The sequence below is a fragment of the Theropithecus gelada genome, chromosome 1, assembly GCF_003255815.1.
Source record: "Theropithecus gelada isolate Dixy chromosome 1, Tgel_1.0, whole genome shotgun sequence".
NCBI classification, from domain to species: domain Eukaryota; kingdom Metazoa; phylum Chordata; class Mammalia; order Primates; family Cercopithecidae; genus Theropithecus; species Theropithecus gelada.
This window is the reverse complement of record NC_037668.1, coordinates 149962362-149976940: the sequence shown is the minus strand read 5'-3', so window position 1 is coordinate 149976940 and position 14579 is coordinate 149962362. Positions and strand designations below refer to the sequence as shown.

The following is a 14579-nucleotide window of genomic DNA, read 5'->3' as shown; positions in this document are numbered from 1 at the left end:
CCCGATTCTTTGACTTAAATGATACTCACGAGGTTTCTCCTACTTGCATTTTTTTTTAAAGTAGAGAATAGTGTTCAAATCTCCTGTTTTATAGATATGAACTGCTTCTGATCTCACACTGACTAGAGTAAGTAGGGTCTACCTTCCATGGCATTTGCTGGGAAATAGAATTACAATGCTTAATCATTTGTTGTTACAGAGTGCGAGGGCTGAAAGAGAGAGAGAAAGAGTGTGTGTGTGTGTGTGTGTGTGTGTGTGTGTGTGTGTAGGCACACAGACACCTATATATTATACATAAGTACAAATATCCATACATATATGTGTCTGTACATATATACATATATATAGATCTTTATGACTAGGAGATGGAAAAAAACACCCTGTTTTCTCTTGCAGGCCATGGCAGAATTGATTGCTTCTTTGGGGGCAAAGTATTCTTTTGTTCTGGAAAAAACATCTGAGTGCTTATTATGCTGTACAAATGTAGAGCAAGTTTTCATCCCTGTATTATTCATTGTTTTTTTGAAAGATGGGAGGTAAGTTAATCTGAATGCAGGTGTTTTTGAACAGTGATTTTCCAACCTTTTCCTGCTCCAACAAGCCTGAGAGAGATGACACCTTCCGAGCGATGACTCCCTATCATGGTGACTCTCAAGAGGGGACAGAACACATTCTACAGCCCTTGGAAGGCACACCCTTGAAACATTCCCAGGAGTGGTTCTTGTGCAAGCTTGATTTAGACTAAATTGTTAATATACTCCATTTTTTTCTCTAAGATTATATAGCCTAGATGTTTGGAAATCTCTTTATGTTGGAATGTTGTATGTTGGTGTGATTTTCTGGTTGGGGACCCCGGGCAAGACCACCCCCATGAGGGAAGGGGACTGCCATAGCTTCTGAAGGGAGCGTAGGTTCCATAACTAGCTTGCAGCCTCTGTGACTCCCTAGCACCCCTTGCTGCCCCTGATATTCACCTGGTAAATCTCTACCTAGTGTAAAATTTAGCTTTCCCTCTATGCTCAAGTTCTGAAATGGGTTTGTAGAAAAACACCCAAACATTTTTACCAGTCTCACGTTAAACTTTTAACCATACATTTTAAATAGGTGATTACCAATTTGTAATCCTATTTTATTCCCTCATGCTTTTGCTCTGCCATTTTCCCAGGTGATTATTTCATATTTCCTCCTTTCCCCTAACTGCCAACACCCTCCTCCTTCCCTCACCGTTGATTGATTGTTGACATAACCACATAGTTCACTGAAAATAGAAGCAGTTAGAGAAGAATGCTTCCATGTTATATATTCTGACCGTTGCATCCATGTGAATCTAGACTTACGTGATTTGCCTTTCCTTCTTTTGCTGTGAATGAAATATCTCTGTCCTTATTAAAGGCCACCTGAGCACTGTATCCCATCCCTTCCTCCCTCCCCATGACTTCACTACTGCCGTTATTCTCATTATCTCCTACGTCACCAGTTTATCTCCCTCTACTGGTTATTTCCATTCTGTTTAAATGTACTCTAGTATTTTTCAATGATTTTACATAAAACGTCCCCATCCCACAGTCTCCATCTATTGCTCCATTTCTCTGCTTTTCTTTTCATCTAAATGGCTTTAATGAGTTGTCCTAATTTCCTCCCTTACCATTCTCTCCTCAACCAGCCATGGCAATCAGGTTTCCCATTCTACTGCTTACTATCTTTGTCAAGATCACAGTGACCTCCTCATTCCTATATTCAGGGTGGCTTCTCTGCCCTCACTTTGCTTGTGCTCTCAGCAGCATTTTGGCATATTTTCTCTTCTCTTTTCGGACACTCCACTCATGTACTTTTCCTTCTAGCCTAATTCCCTCTTACCAGTCTTTGCTGGCTCTCTTTCCTCCTCTTGACCTCCATATTTATGCCTCAGGCCTTGATCCCAGACTCACAACAGGTTGAGTTACATTCTCTCCATAGCTGACCTCCTCTGGCACCATGGGTTTAAAGGACATCCACTTGCTAATGGATTCTGAATATTTATCCCAGCAAATAACTCTCTCAGCAGTTTTAGACTTGTACTTCACACTATCTGCTTGCCCCTTCAAACTTGTTCGTCTTCCTGTCTCCGCTTCCTCATCAATAGCCCAAAGCCTAAACCCAAAAGTCATCCTAAAGCACTCTCTTTCCTTCACGTCTGTCATTCAGCTCATTAACACGTTTTGTCATCTCTATCTTCTGTATTTATCTTCAATTCACCTATAGTGCATGACTTCACAACTGCTACTCTAATTTGAGCCACCTTCAATTCTACCTTGAAATCTTCAATAGTTCTCAAACTCCATTGGTCCTTGTATAGTCCATTTTCCACAGGGTAGCCAGAGTGATTTTTAAAAACAAATTTGATCATGTTATTCCTTTGCTTAAAGCATTCAGTAATTTTTCATTGCACTTGGAACAAATTCTAAACTCTTTACCACAGTCTACAAGGTTGGGTACAATTTATCTCCTACCAGTCCCTCCAAACTCTTCTAGTGCCATCTTTCTTTCCCCCAAATACTTCATACACACTAGCTTTCTTCTCTTTCCTTGAATACACCAAGTTCATTCCTGGCTTCAGGCCTTGCATTTGCTGTTCATTTAGTCTGGAACATTTTGCCCCCATATCTTCACATGACTAACTCTGTCTTGTCATTCAGGACTCAGCTCAAATGTCAACTTGATTCAAATGATATTCCATTCTAAAATAGTCTGAGCAGGCCTAATTACATTATTCTATTTAATTTTCTTTATAGCATTCATTGCTCTCTGTAATTCCCTTGCTTATTTATTTACTAGCTTATTGTTTGCTTTTCTGTATCCCCACCATTCATATACTCTGCCACATTTATTCACACACAAACACACACACATGCACGTGCACTCACACACGGTCTGTAACATCAGGGAACTTGACTGTCTGGTTCACTCTTGAATAAGTATATGGCACTTGGTAGAAGTATTTCACCAAATATTTGCTTAATATTTGGTGAAAAGTAAATAAAGGTCCAAGGAGTCAATATTCTTATTGTCAATCATGCCAGGAAGAAGCAGATGCTGTAGTGGCTCCAAATACCCACAAGGAGAAGTGCTTTGAGGGAAGGAGCTTTCTTTTCTGATGGGTGCCTTGGGGCCGTGATTTGGATTTTAAGGTCATGAATCCTAAGGCTCAAGCCTCTTGCCCCAGAGGGGAGAAGTCTGGCTTCTGTCCACATGTAGGCAGGCTGGTGGGAAGCAGCTTGCTACTGCTACTTGCAGCAGGCCTTGAAGCTAGGCAGAGAGGCAGCCCACAGAGAGGCCCACAGGATGGACCTGGGCCTGTGAGCTCTAGTTACAGTTCTTAGTTATTGCTGCACGTAATTTCCTGCTGTCATCCCTCTCTTATGGTTTTCAGGGAGGCTTTATTAAAAGTAACAGCTTAGTCTCAACCCTGTGATGTGGAATTAATGTGGGAGTCTTTGCCTCTTGGAGAAGGAGTGGCGAACAAAAGGGTGGTGTATCTATAGCAACTGCAGGCTGGGGGGCTCTGCAGTCCCAGCCTGCAGAAGGTAGTTTATGAGGGCCTAAGAAATGGACCAGGGCCAGGAGAGACTGGAGGTAAAGGCAGTAGCATGAACTAACAGGTATATCTGCCACCATCCTTGGGAAGGAACATCAGAGAGGTAGATAAGGGCTGGCTTTTGTGTGACGGAAGGTTCAAATAATCAAAATGCAGGCTATTCATGAAAATACAGTCTCCCCTGCACTCACGGGCTGACGGAGCTTGAGATATGTATATGACATTTATAACACTGCTTCTCATGGCTACATACAGAAGTTGGAAAGTTAGCAGACACCTATGGCTTGCTTGGTGAGCTCTGTTTGAAGCATAAATTAGGCAAGTCTTAAGCAAATAACTGGATAGGATAATTCAGGAGGCCGTAAGAACATAGTCATTTAGAGTTCAGTTCTGATGTGAGTTCCTGGCTTCAAATCCCAACTCAATTACTCACAGTGTAGGCTTGGGTTGTTATTTAGCCTGCATATGCCTCATGAGGTTTAGTGGTACCCACCTAGCAGGGTTGATGTGAGGATTAAATGAGATAATCCATGGAGAGCATTTAGCCCAGTGTTGGGTTCACAGGAAGCATCATACATCTGAGCTAGTTTTCTCTGATCTATGATTAAGTGCCTGGAGGAGCTATCAAGAGGAATTAAACAGGCTGCAAAGGGAGTTTCCCCACAGTGACCTGATGGCATGTCAGGGCTCATCTATTTACCTGGAGAACACCAAACATAATTTCTTACGCAGGGTAGACATTACCTTAATCACACCATTGGTTCTCATAGGCTCTGACCACTGTAGTAGCAATGCCCGGCCATTCTCTTTCTGTTCTACTATAAAGTTTCTCAGTCCACTTGGGGAAGATTCTAAGGTTTGAATCAGAGTCCAGGGGCTTAAAATTTCTCCTGCATGGTTTGCAGCCACAACACCAATGAGATATGTTGTGAATGGTTCTAATCCGAACAGGTGGGCTTGATGGCTTGTTCCCTGTAAGAAAGTTAACAAGGTAAGTTGTTTTTGTTTTTTGTTTTTTGAAACTGACAATACTGCTGGAAAGTCATTCTCTGAACCTCATGGCCAAAGCACACAGGCAACAGCAGCACAAACACTATGGCAGAGTTTTGAATTATCATTAAGAAAATGATGCATTTTTTCTTGTTTTTGTTGACACCTTGAATATATTACCCAATGTTGTATGATTTCAGACACTCAGAAAGTGGATCAGATAGGATCCTTGATTTTTCAGTGCTTGCAACCCAAAGCATGTGATATATAAACATTAAAAAAAAAAAAGAAAAAACCATGATGCTTCAGATCAGTGCTGCATCCACCTCAAAATGGAAATCAGTGGTACCAAGTTGCATGTCAGAGACTGGGATAATTGCCTGCCAGGTTAATATTAAGGGTTTGGAGAGCTAATCTGAACACCCCTAATTTCCAAATCCCCAAACTATCTGCTTGTGCACAAGACTCTCCATCTTCCCAGTCTCCCTCTCTCATTCTCTTGGCATGTATGTATACCTTATGAATTCAATAAAACAAATAAACACAAGAAAAAAATAACAAGCCAATTCAACTATACATGTACAAACACCCTTAGAGAAGTCTATTATTATTATAGATATAAAAATATTTTCATTTGTTAAAAGCACCATAAGTAAAACTATGAAACCTACCAAAGTAATTGTTAGCTAGGCTTGGAGAATTTGGTCTTTGAACAAGGAGGAGGATGAATATAAGGTGGAGTAGTGAAAGTTATTTCTGAAAGTAGGTACCCAAGAACATCAGAAAAAATTATATGTAAGAAAATCATCCTTAATTTGGGGAAATCCAAATATCATTTTGGATAAAATCTAAAACAAGATAACAAAATAAAACAGAATTGTTTTCCAAACAAAGCGGTTAGACAAAAACAAAACAATGTAGAAATAGGTTTTGGTGCTGTTTTCTGACATTATTGGCTATACATTTTAACTGTGTTATTTCTTGTTATGTGTTAAACATAGGCAGAGAAAATACAATTTCCCTCACATATCAAAAACTTGTAAAGTCAATTTTCCTATTTCAATAAGTCCCATTATGATATTACATGCTAACCTCTTGAAATCTTTTAATATTTAAACATTTGCTGAGCAACCAGACTCTGAAACAAATTTTACAGAAATACTAATTTCTCTTTTTTAAAATATTAAAAGTTAGATCATAAATATTTAAAAAGTTATTTCTCCACAACATTGGATTGGCCTTTTAGATAAATATAGCACAGAACTAGAGTGACCATAATGAATATTAAATCTGAAGATGCTACAAGTCCCGATTACAAACATCTTTTCTGATAAATGATTCCTTTTCTGTGGAAATAAGGCAAACATGGACAAGATTAATAATGCAAAAAAGAATAATTCTTTGTTCAGAATATTCAGTAATAGACGCCAAAAAAGCATACGCTCCAAAGCAAATAGTAATCACCTCTAACAGATTATATATAAAAAAGGTGGGCTGCTGGGGGACATTTTTTCATAAGCTTTTGTCATAAGAAACATGAAAAGCATGTGGGCTATAAAGCAAAAACATATGTATATTGTCAATAGCTGCACCTGCTCAATTACAGTTTATTTCAGAGCTGAGAATTCCATTCAGCCCCTAGATGGCAATACTATCAAACACTTTTGGTAACATGAGTACTTAATGATTAACAACTGGCATTCAGTCATCCAACACACTCCAGGCAACCATTAAAAAAATAACAAAACTGATTTCTGATTTCATTATATAATCTTTTAATAAACATTTATGGCTCAGATCCTTGAAAACAGAAGTAATGCAAAATGCCCTAGCTTCAAAACCTCCACCATCTAATATAGAAATATGGCCCGTAGGTTGCAATTTGAAGTTCATGCATGCCTGGCACGGAAAAAGTTTAGGGGTATACTCCTACAAAGGGTCATTACGACAGTTATTTTGCTTAACCTGGTCTATATGTATCTTATAAAAAAAGACAGAAAGAACCACCTGTTGAGATGTAAAAAAGAATTTCTGTATCATGAAATTATACTGAGGACAAGTTCTCCTTTTACATTATTTATTTATTTATTTATTTAATTTATTATTATTATTGGTTTTATTTTGGCTCTTTTGCCTAGGCTGGAGTGTAGTGGCATGATCACGGCTCGATGCAGCCTTGAACTCCTGGGTTCAAATGATTCTCCTGCCTCAGCTTCTGAAGTAGCTGTGACTACAGGCATGTATCACCATGTGGCTAATTAAAATAAATCTTCCCTACCTTCCTTTCCTTCCCTCCCTCCTTCCTTCCTTCCTTCCTTCCTTCCTTCCTTCCTTCCTTCCTTCCTTCCTTCCTTCCTTTCTTTTTCTTTCTTTCTTCTTTCTTTCTTTCTCTCTCTCTCTCTCCCTCCCTCCCTCCCTCCCTATTTTCTTTTCTTTTCTTTTCATAGGGATTGGGTATTACTATGTTGCCCAGGTTGGTCTCCAACTTTCGAGCTCAAGTCATCCTTCTGCCTTGGTTGCCCAAAAATGCTGGGATTACAGGTGTGAGCCATTGCATCTGGCTAATTTGTTATTCCTGAAGAGTTATATATATATATATAAAATATATATAGTACACACATATATATACACACATATATACACACACACACATAACAAATATAGACTATTTAAATAGATCTAAATAATAGACATAGTTTTTGTCAATGTTTAGTAAAAGCTATATTAAAAATGAAGAAAACATAAAAATGGCAAGACAATCCTTGCCAATTTATTCTTTGACATTTTAGGAAATAATTTATATTATTCTCTCCTGAATGAATTTCCAACATCAAAGTTCACAATTTAGAATCCTGCTGCAAAATTTGGATGCAGTTCACTCTGTGGATTGGGTTGGCTCTCATTTACGTACTCAGTTGGTTGTTATTGTTCTTAAATTCAGGATATTTGCTTGAGCACTGTGGATCTTAGATGTTTTGGATTCAGTTCCTTCCTTTGGAGATGTAGCATTCTGTCTCACTGACTAGGAAATGTCATCACTAAAGACGATTTTCCTCCTTTTCACTCCTTTGCTTCACCTTTCTTCCGTTCCTTCCTTTCTCTTTCCTCTTATTCACCCTTTCCATCTTCTTTCATTCCTTTTCCTCTATAGAGATTATCTTAATTCAATACTCTTACTTCTTCCCCTTCATTGCCATTATTTTGCTCCTTCCTTCCTTTCACTCTTCCTAATGATTTATTTGAGCTACATTTTTTTGTTGTCCCTGACGTCTGGCCTGCCACCTTGCACTTGCTTCCATTTTGTCTTTGTTCATTCTATGTCCATATCCATATTGTACATAATTCTACAAACTCATCAACTACTTTTGTTAGGCAGCAGATGAAGAAGATGACACAACAATTTTACTAGGAATAATCCATTCTTTGCAATCTAATGTCTTCAATGGAATTCAGCCTCTTTTTTTCTTCTTTAACTTTATATGCATGAAGGTCAGAGTTTGGATACAAATCAGTGCCTCATTTTATGAGACATATAGACAAGACTCTCTGGAACACTCTGTCAGTTGATGTTCTGCTGGCAATTTGAACTATATTTTAACCTCTCGACTCAGCTCCTGGGGACATAAGAAACTACTTGGAGTCTTCAGCCATCTGACAATTTTACACCATCTCCTCTGATTATTTTTGACGACTTGAAGTGCCCCAAAGGTGGCCATGGGGTCAATAGGTTTATGTAGGTTGAAAATGATCAAAAATTACCATTGATCTGTAGCTGTCAATAAAAGACTGTGAGGGGATACTCCCTGCACAAATGTTTAAACTGCATAAAGCTTCCCAACTTAGTCATCTTTGAGTCTATTGATCTGATGATCCAGCAATTTCCAGAGCTTTCCCTCTGGTCTTTGTGGTGCATTTTCACTAAGCTCCCTTACCGTAGCCCTTAGGAATCTTTTTACCCTGCTCCCACTAATGAACCAAAACAATGATGTATAGGCACTGTGTGTTCATCAACAGAGTATTATGTGTGCACATTATATTTTGGAAAGGGTTAATCTTCCTGGTCACCATCAACTTCATTCTAAGCCAGTAGGATTTCTTCTGCCTTTGTCTTTCATTTATGATTCTCCTTATCCTGGGCTCCTTATCCTGAAATGGATGAGTTTTGGCTTCTGCATCCCAACCAAGTCATGGGGTTCCCTTGCCTCCTTAGTTATCATGAATACCAAGAACCAGAGAATAAGTCACATCAAAAATTCACCTTTTTGCACAAAGAGAACTTCAGAGGAATCTAGATTTAAGTATATTAACCTTTGTATTCTTAAGTTGAACTGCCCAGATCCTTTATCATAAATTGTATTTTACCTGTCTTAATGATAAGGAATGATTGTACCTGAGACCTAGAGTTTCTGATTTAGATTACAAGTAAAATGTGAGAAGCAGTTCAAGCTCCCATTAACTGTTATCTAAAAGTCATGACTTTGGATAGAGTATATCCAGGCAATTGGATGACTTTTATGTGTTGTAATGCTGACAAATCAACACGCAATATTTTTCTAGATTTCTGAAAGCCAGATAATTTGAGGCGTGGATTCTGCAGGACTATTTTTCCTCTCCATTTATAAAGTTAACCTTTAAGTTCCCCAAAAGTTGATCAACATATTTATATCTAATACTATTTTGCAAAATTCAAATCAGTTTCTTTTCTTTTCTTTTTTTTTTTTTTTTTTGAGATGAAGTTTCACTCTTGTAGCCCAGGCTGGAATGCAAGGAATACAATGGCGCAATTTCAGCTCACTGCAACCTCCACCTCCTGGGTTCAAGCGATTCTCATGCTTCAGTCTCCCAAGTAGCTGGGATGACAGGTGCCTGCCACCATGCCCAGCTAATTTTTGTTTTAGTAGAGATGGGGTTTCGCCATCTTAGCCAGACTAGTCTTGAACTTTGGATTTCAGTGATCCACCCACCATGGCCTCCCAAAGTCCTGGGGCCTCCCAAAGTCGATGGCCTCCCAAAGTCCAGGCATGAGTCACAGCCCCTGGCCATCAAATCAGTCTTGATACAGAAATTACTTTTTTTTTTTTTTAAACCAAGCATTAGGCAAATATCAAACTTGAATACTTATCCATGGTTCACTAGGCATGAGACTTCCAACATTGTCAGAACTTCCAACATCATCAGAACATTTTCATGAATTTTACCTGCACATTTCCTTTACCAGTGCCATCTTCACCTAAATATATCTAAGGTTGTGAGACAAAAAAGGCATTTATTTTGACAGCACTCACATATATGCAGAGTTGCTCTGGAATCAAAGATCAACTCACAATACAAGAAAGGTAGAACAAAATACCGTTTAGGACGATGGCCTATTGTTTAGTGTTCAGGCCTGTTGTTTTAGTGTGTATGTGTAAGGCGGCATCACCAAGTGGGATGACGCAGCTGCCAAAATGCTCAGTGCAAACATTTAGCATTGTTTCTCAGCAGCTGGTTTACTTCTTTAAAACATTTTTGAGCATCTTTTATGCAAAAGACTCTATAAAATTGCAATGGAAGATATAAGATGGGTAACACAGACTCTTGACTCTGAGGAACTTATAATCTAATAGAGCAAATCAATAATGTATATACATACACACAATTCAGTGTGGCAGTGCTATAATGAGTGCCAGAGAAATACTAAGGAGATACTTGTAATGCAGAAGAAAGGGGGTGAGGACTTGGGGAAGACTTAATTGAGATGTGGCACTTGATACAGACCAGGAAAGATGTAGAGTTTGAGTAGATGAAAATAGATGAAGAATTAGAAGAAGGAACAGAAGAAAGTTCTGGAGATACTTGGGTGGCAGTTCAACATAGGAGAAGTGTAATGGTTGCAGGGGAATAGTGGGGATTGTGGCTGTAAAGGGGATTGTGATAAGACTGAAGAGGGCTGTGAATGTCACCCTAAAGTTTCTGAAACACATTTGTTAGGAAACAATAAGTAACATTAGGCAAAACATTGAAGAACTAATTATGTGTGAAGAGCTCTACAATGCAATTTGAAGGAATAATGGAAGAACTTTTAAATTTCACCCTATCGTGGTATAAGATCATGGTCAGTGACTAATGAAATAATAAATCTGCCAGGAATTAATTAATTAACTCACTTAATTATTATTCAGCCAATAAGTATAGATTGCCATTTGCACAAGGTAATAGGAAAGTATTTTCTTAGAAAAAAGATTTAAAATTTTCTTTGTGGAATGTTAGCTCTATTTCAAAATTTGTAATTATCCTTTAGACAGAAGGATTTTTCTTTTGATTTCAATTGAGGCAGGGAGCATAACAACTGAATGGCGTTAAAACCAATTTTCCTGTTTTCTGTCCTGACCCACTATCAGAACCACGCGTTCCTAAAGTGTGTTTTCTCTTGATATTGGGGACATGTTTGAGTGGAACCCTCTACACCCTTGTCCCAGCCCCTTGTACATGTCAAACAGTGATGAGGCAGCTGGAAATGTTAAGGATACTATTGACAACTGGGTAACAATGAGGCCAATTCAAATGTACTCATAAGTGTTAAAGCATTCCTAGCTCTGGGTTCTAGCTACTAGCTAATGCTGTCACCTAATGGATTAGGCAGGGGCCAATTGTTATAACAATTGTAAATTTCAAACTTAAAATGTTCAGCTTGGAGGATTCACGTATTAACACTGGGATCACTTTAATGCTTTTACTCCAACGACTCTCTACACTCAGAAAAGAAGAATGATATGTGAAAAGGGAGAAGGATTTTTTTTTCTCTCTCTCTCTTTAGAATACATCATTCATTTTGTAACAGAGGGGTCAACTCAAAAAGAAGACTCAATTCACAGATATTTTCTTTATAGACAAATTGGCTGTATCAATTTAAACTATAAAGCAAAAACTAGAGTTATTGCAAAATGAACAATGATGCTTCAGTTATAAAAACATTGGGGGGAAAATGGTTTTAAAATGCTTCATTTTTCAAAGGAGAAGAGGAAAAAAATTAAATTTGTGATAATTAAATTTTAAAGTGGCAAATCAGTCACACTAAATATTAAAAAGCAGTACTTCTGATCTATCAAAATTAAAAATGTGCATACACTGTGACCCAGCAATTTCACTCTGATAAGCTATTCTATGGAAATAGTAGCAAAACTGTACTAAAACTCATATAAAAATTTTCATTTGGGCCATAGCTTTATATTTATTTAAGTCTTGATTAAACACACATGTATTGAGAACTTCTTATATACTAGGCATGCTCCTAATCTCTGAGGATACAATAGAAAGCAAGGGAGGCAAAGTCATTACCTTCCTGAGTTTTACATTATAAAGGAGGACAAATGGGCAATACATAAACAGAGAGAGAGAGAGAGAGATATCAAGACAGAGAGAGAGAATTGGAGATTGTGGTAAATTATGAAGGGAATAGGTAGAGTGGTGCACTAATTAGTGTTTGGGCTTAGGTGGTGGGGAAGAGTGAATGAAATTCTTGATTTAACAAGGGCAGGTAAGAAAGATCCTTGAGGAAGTTACATTTAGGCAAGAGAGCAGAAAAACACCAGCTGTGTGAAGTATCAGGGGAGAAATTTTTGGGCAAGAGCAAGAGCAGAAGAGAAACTCTAAGATGGGAACAGACTTGGTGTTTTTGTTGACAGAAAGGAGCTAGTGTGACCAAGCCAGGTGGGGGAGAGGAGAATGGCCCAGGAGAAGGTCAAAGAGATGAGCAGGAGCTAGATGGTATAAATCCTGGAGGCCAAGGTAAAGAGTTCAAGTCTGATTCCCATTTCAGTGGAAAACTATCGAAGGCCCATAAGCAAGGGTGTGACACAATTTAGGTTTTAAATAAATCATTCTGACTGATGTGTGAAGAATATATGGAGGCCATTGCATTTGTCTACTTGGGCTGCTATATAGCAAAGAACCACAGACTGAGTTGCCTTAAACACAGAAGTTCATTTTCTTGCAATTCTTGAGGTTAGAAGTCTAAGATCAAAGTGCCTTCACGGTTGGCTTCTGGTGAGGCCTCTCTTCTGGCTTATAGACAATTGTCTTCTGGATGTGTTCCCATGTCATGTTTGTGTGCATGCAGAGAGATATCGCTGATGTTTCTTCTTCTTATAAGAACATTGACCCTATAGGATGAAGGTCCCACCTTTATGACCTCACTTAAGCTTAATTACCTTCCTAAAGGCCCTATCTCCAAATACAGTCACCCTGGGGGTTAGGGCTCCAATGTACGCATTTTGGGAGGAACACAATGCAGTTCAAAGGTCAAGAGAGGGAGGGGAGACATTCAAAGGCTTTTGCTGAAGGCCAGGAAGGGGTAATAGTGGCTTGGACTAGGGTGGTAATGGTAGACATAGAATTAAGGGGATGGATTTATATTTTGAAAGTAGAGCCAATAGAATTATGATGGATTGAATGTAGAAGGCAAGGGAAAGAGGAATGAAGGACGATTCTCGGGTTTTTTTTCTTGAGAGAAAGGGTAGGTGATGGTACCATTTAATGAGATGTAGAAGTCTGAGCACTAACAGATTTGGAGAGGGAAGGAAAAATTTTGGCCTTGTTAAGTTCAAGATATCAAGTTGACAGACCAATGAATCTATAGTTTCGAGAAGAGACTGAATTAGGAATACACATTTGAGGGTCCTTGGACATGTCTCCCAAAATCTAGTCTTATATCCAATTGCCTTATTAACCTCTTCATTTGGATGTCTAATACATCTCAAACTTAACAAGTCTCCATATGATCTCTTGATTTTCCCTTTTTTGAAGTTTGTATTATGTCAAATTGGTTAAGGTGAAAATCCATATCTCAGAATTCCTTCTGTGGGAGACATGCCCTAAGGCAACCCCTGCAATGAATCAGGCCCTTGGGTGATTCTCCCTCCCACTGAGTGCAGTCAAGGCCTATGCCTTGTTGCTAACTAACAGAAAATGGCAAAGCTCTGGGATGTCACTGGCATAAATATGGCAGACACCATCTAAGCAGACTGAAAGTGAAATCCTCCAGCTGGTCTTTAAGAAGTAAGCTACCATGCTATGAGAGGACCTGTGAAGGACCCCTGTGAAGGGGACCTGGGTGGTCTCTAGGACATGAGAGCCAACAGCCAACAGGAAGCCAGGGCCTCCCTCCCATTCCCACACAAGGGAAATGAACTCTGCTAACAACTTGAATGTGCTTGGAAGTAAATGTTTCTCCATTCAAACCTCCAGATGAGAACACAGCCCAACGGACACCCTAATTGTAGCCTCATGAGACCTTGAACAAAAGGCGTGGACTCTTGACAAAGGGGAACTGTGAGATAACAAGTAGAAATTGTTTTTAAGCTACTAAGTTTGTAGTACTTTGTTATATATAGCAGTAAGTAATATATCTTCTCTATCTGGTTCTAGATTAAAGATAAATTTATGTACAATTTATAGAATGAAAGTAAATCAGTGGCCATTACTCTTCGAACATGGTTGAAGTTAGATATGAAGATGAATAGACGCAGAGGTGCAAGTGGGTTCCAGATTGCCCTCATTCTCCTCTGCTCCAATCTGACTCTTCTTTCCAGCTGCTGACTCTTTAACCAACAGTGGCCCAGGTCTACCTGACATTTGGTGCTGGCCCCACAGAGATAGTAGCTACACAGGGGAGTTGCTTTCCATAGACCTCTCCATAGGCATCTGTGGCAGGAACACTAAAGTGGCTAGTCATCCTTGGCTTCTTGAATGGGTAGGGTGGCAACTCCCTTACTCATCTTCTTACTCTCCTCCCCAAATCTTCACTTTCCCAGCTATTCCCACAACTGTGTAAGGTCTAGAACGTAAACTCCACAGAGTCAAAGGCCTGCATCTATTTCATTCTCTCTAAACCCCAAATGCCTCTAATTGTGGCTGGACTAGAGTGAGTGTTCAAAAGTGTTTGTATTACCAGTGAATATGGACAGAATTTAAACTGAAGGTCTGGGGCGAAGAAGTGAATGTAGAGTGAATTCTAAGAAGTAGATTTGAATGAGTC

General features: G+C 38.9%; 1 protein-coding gene across 1 annotated transcript in view; it reads right to left on the bottom strand.

The window, feature by feature from the left end:
- The window catches only part of USH2A (usherin), a 795153-nt gene that overhangs the window by 48917 nt on the left and 731657 nt on the right, over positions 1-14579 (bottom strand). The window contains exon 61 of the mRNA XM_025367257.1: positions 4319-4546. Coding sequence (XP_025223042.1) covers positions 4319-4546 — 228 coding nt within the window. The remainder of the gene's footprint in view (positions 1-4318; positions 4547-14579) is intronic.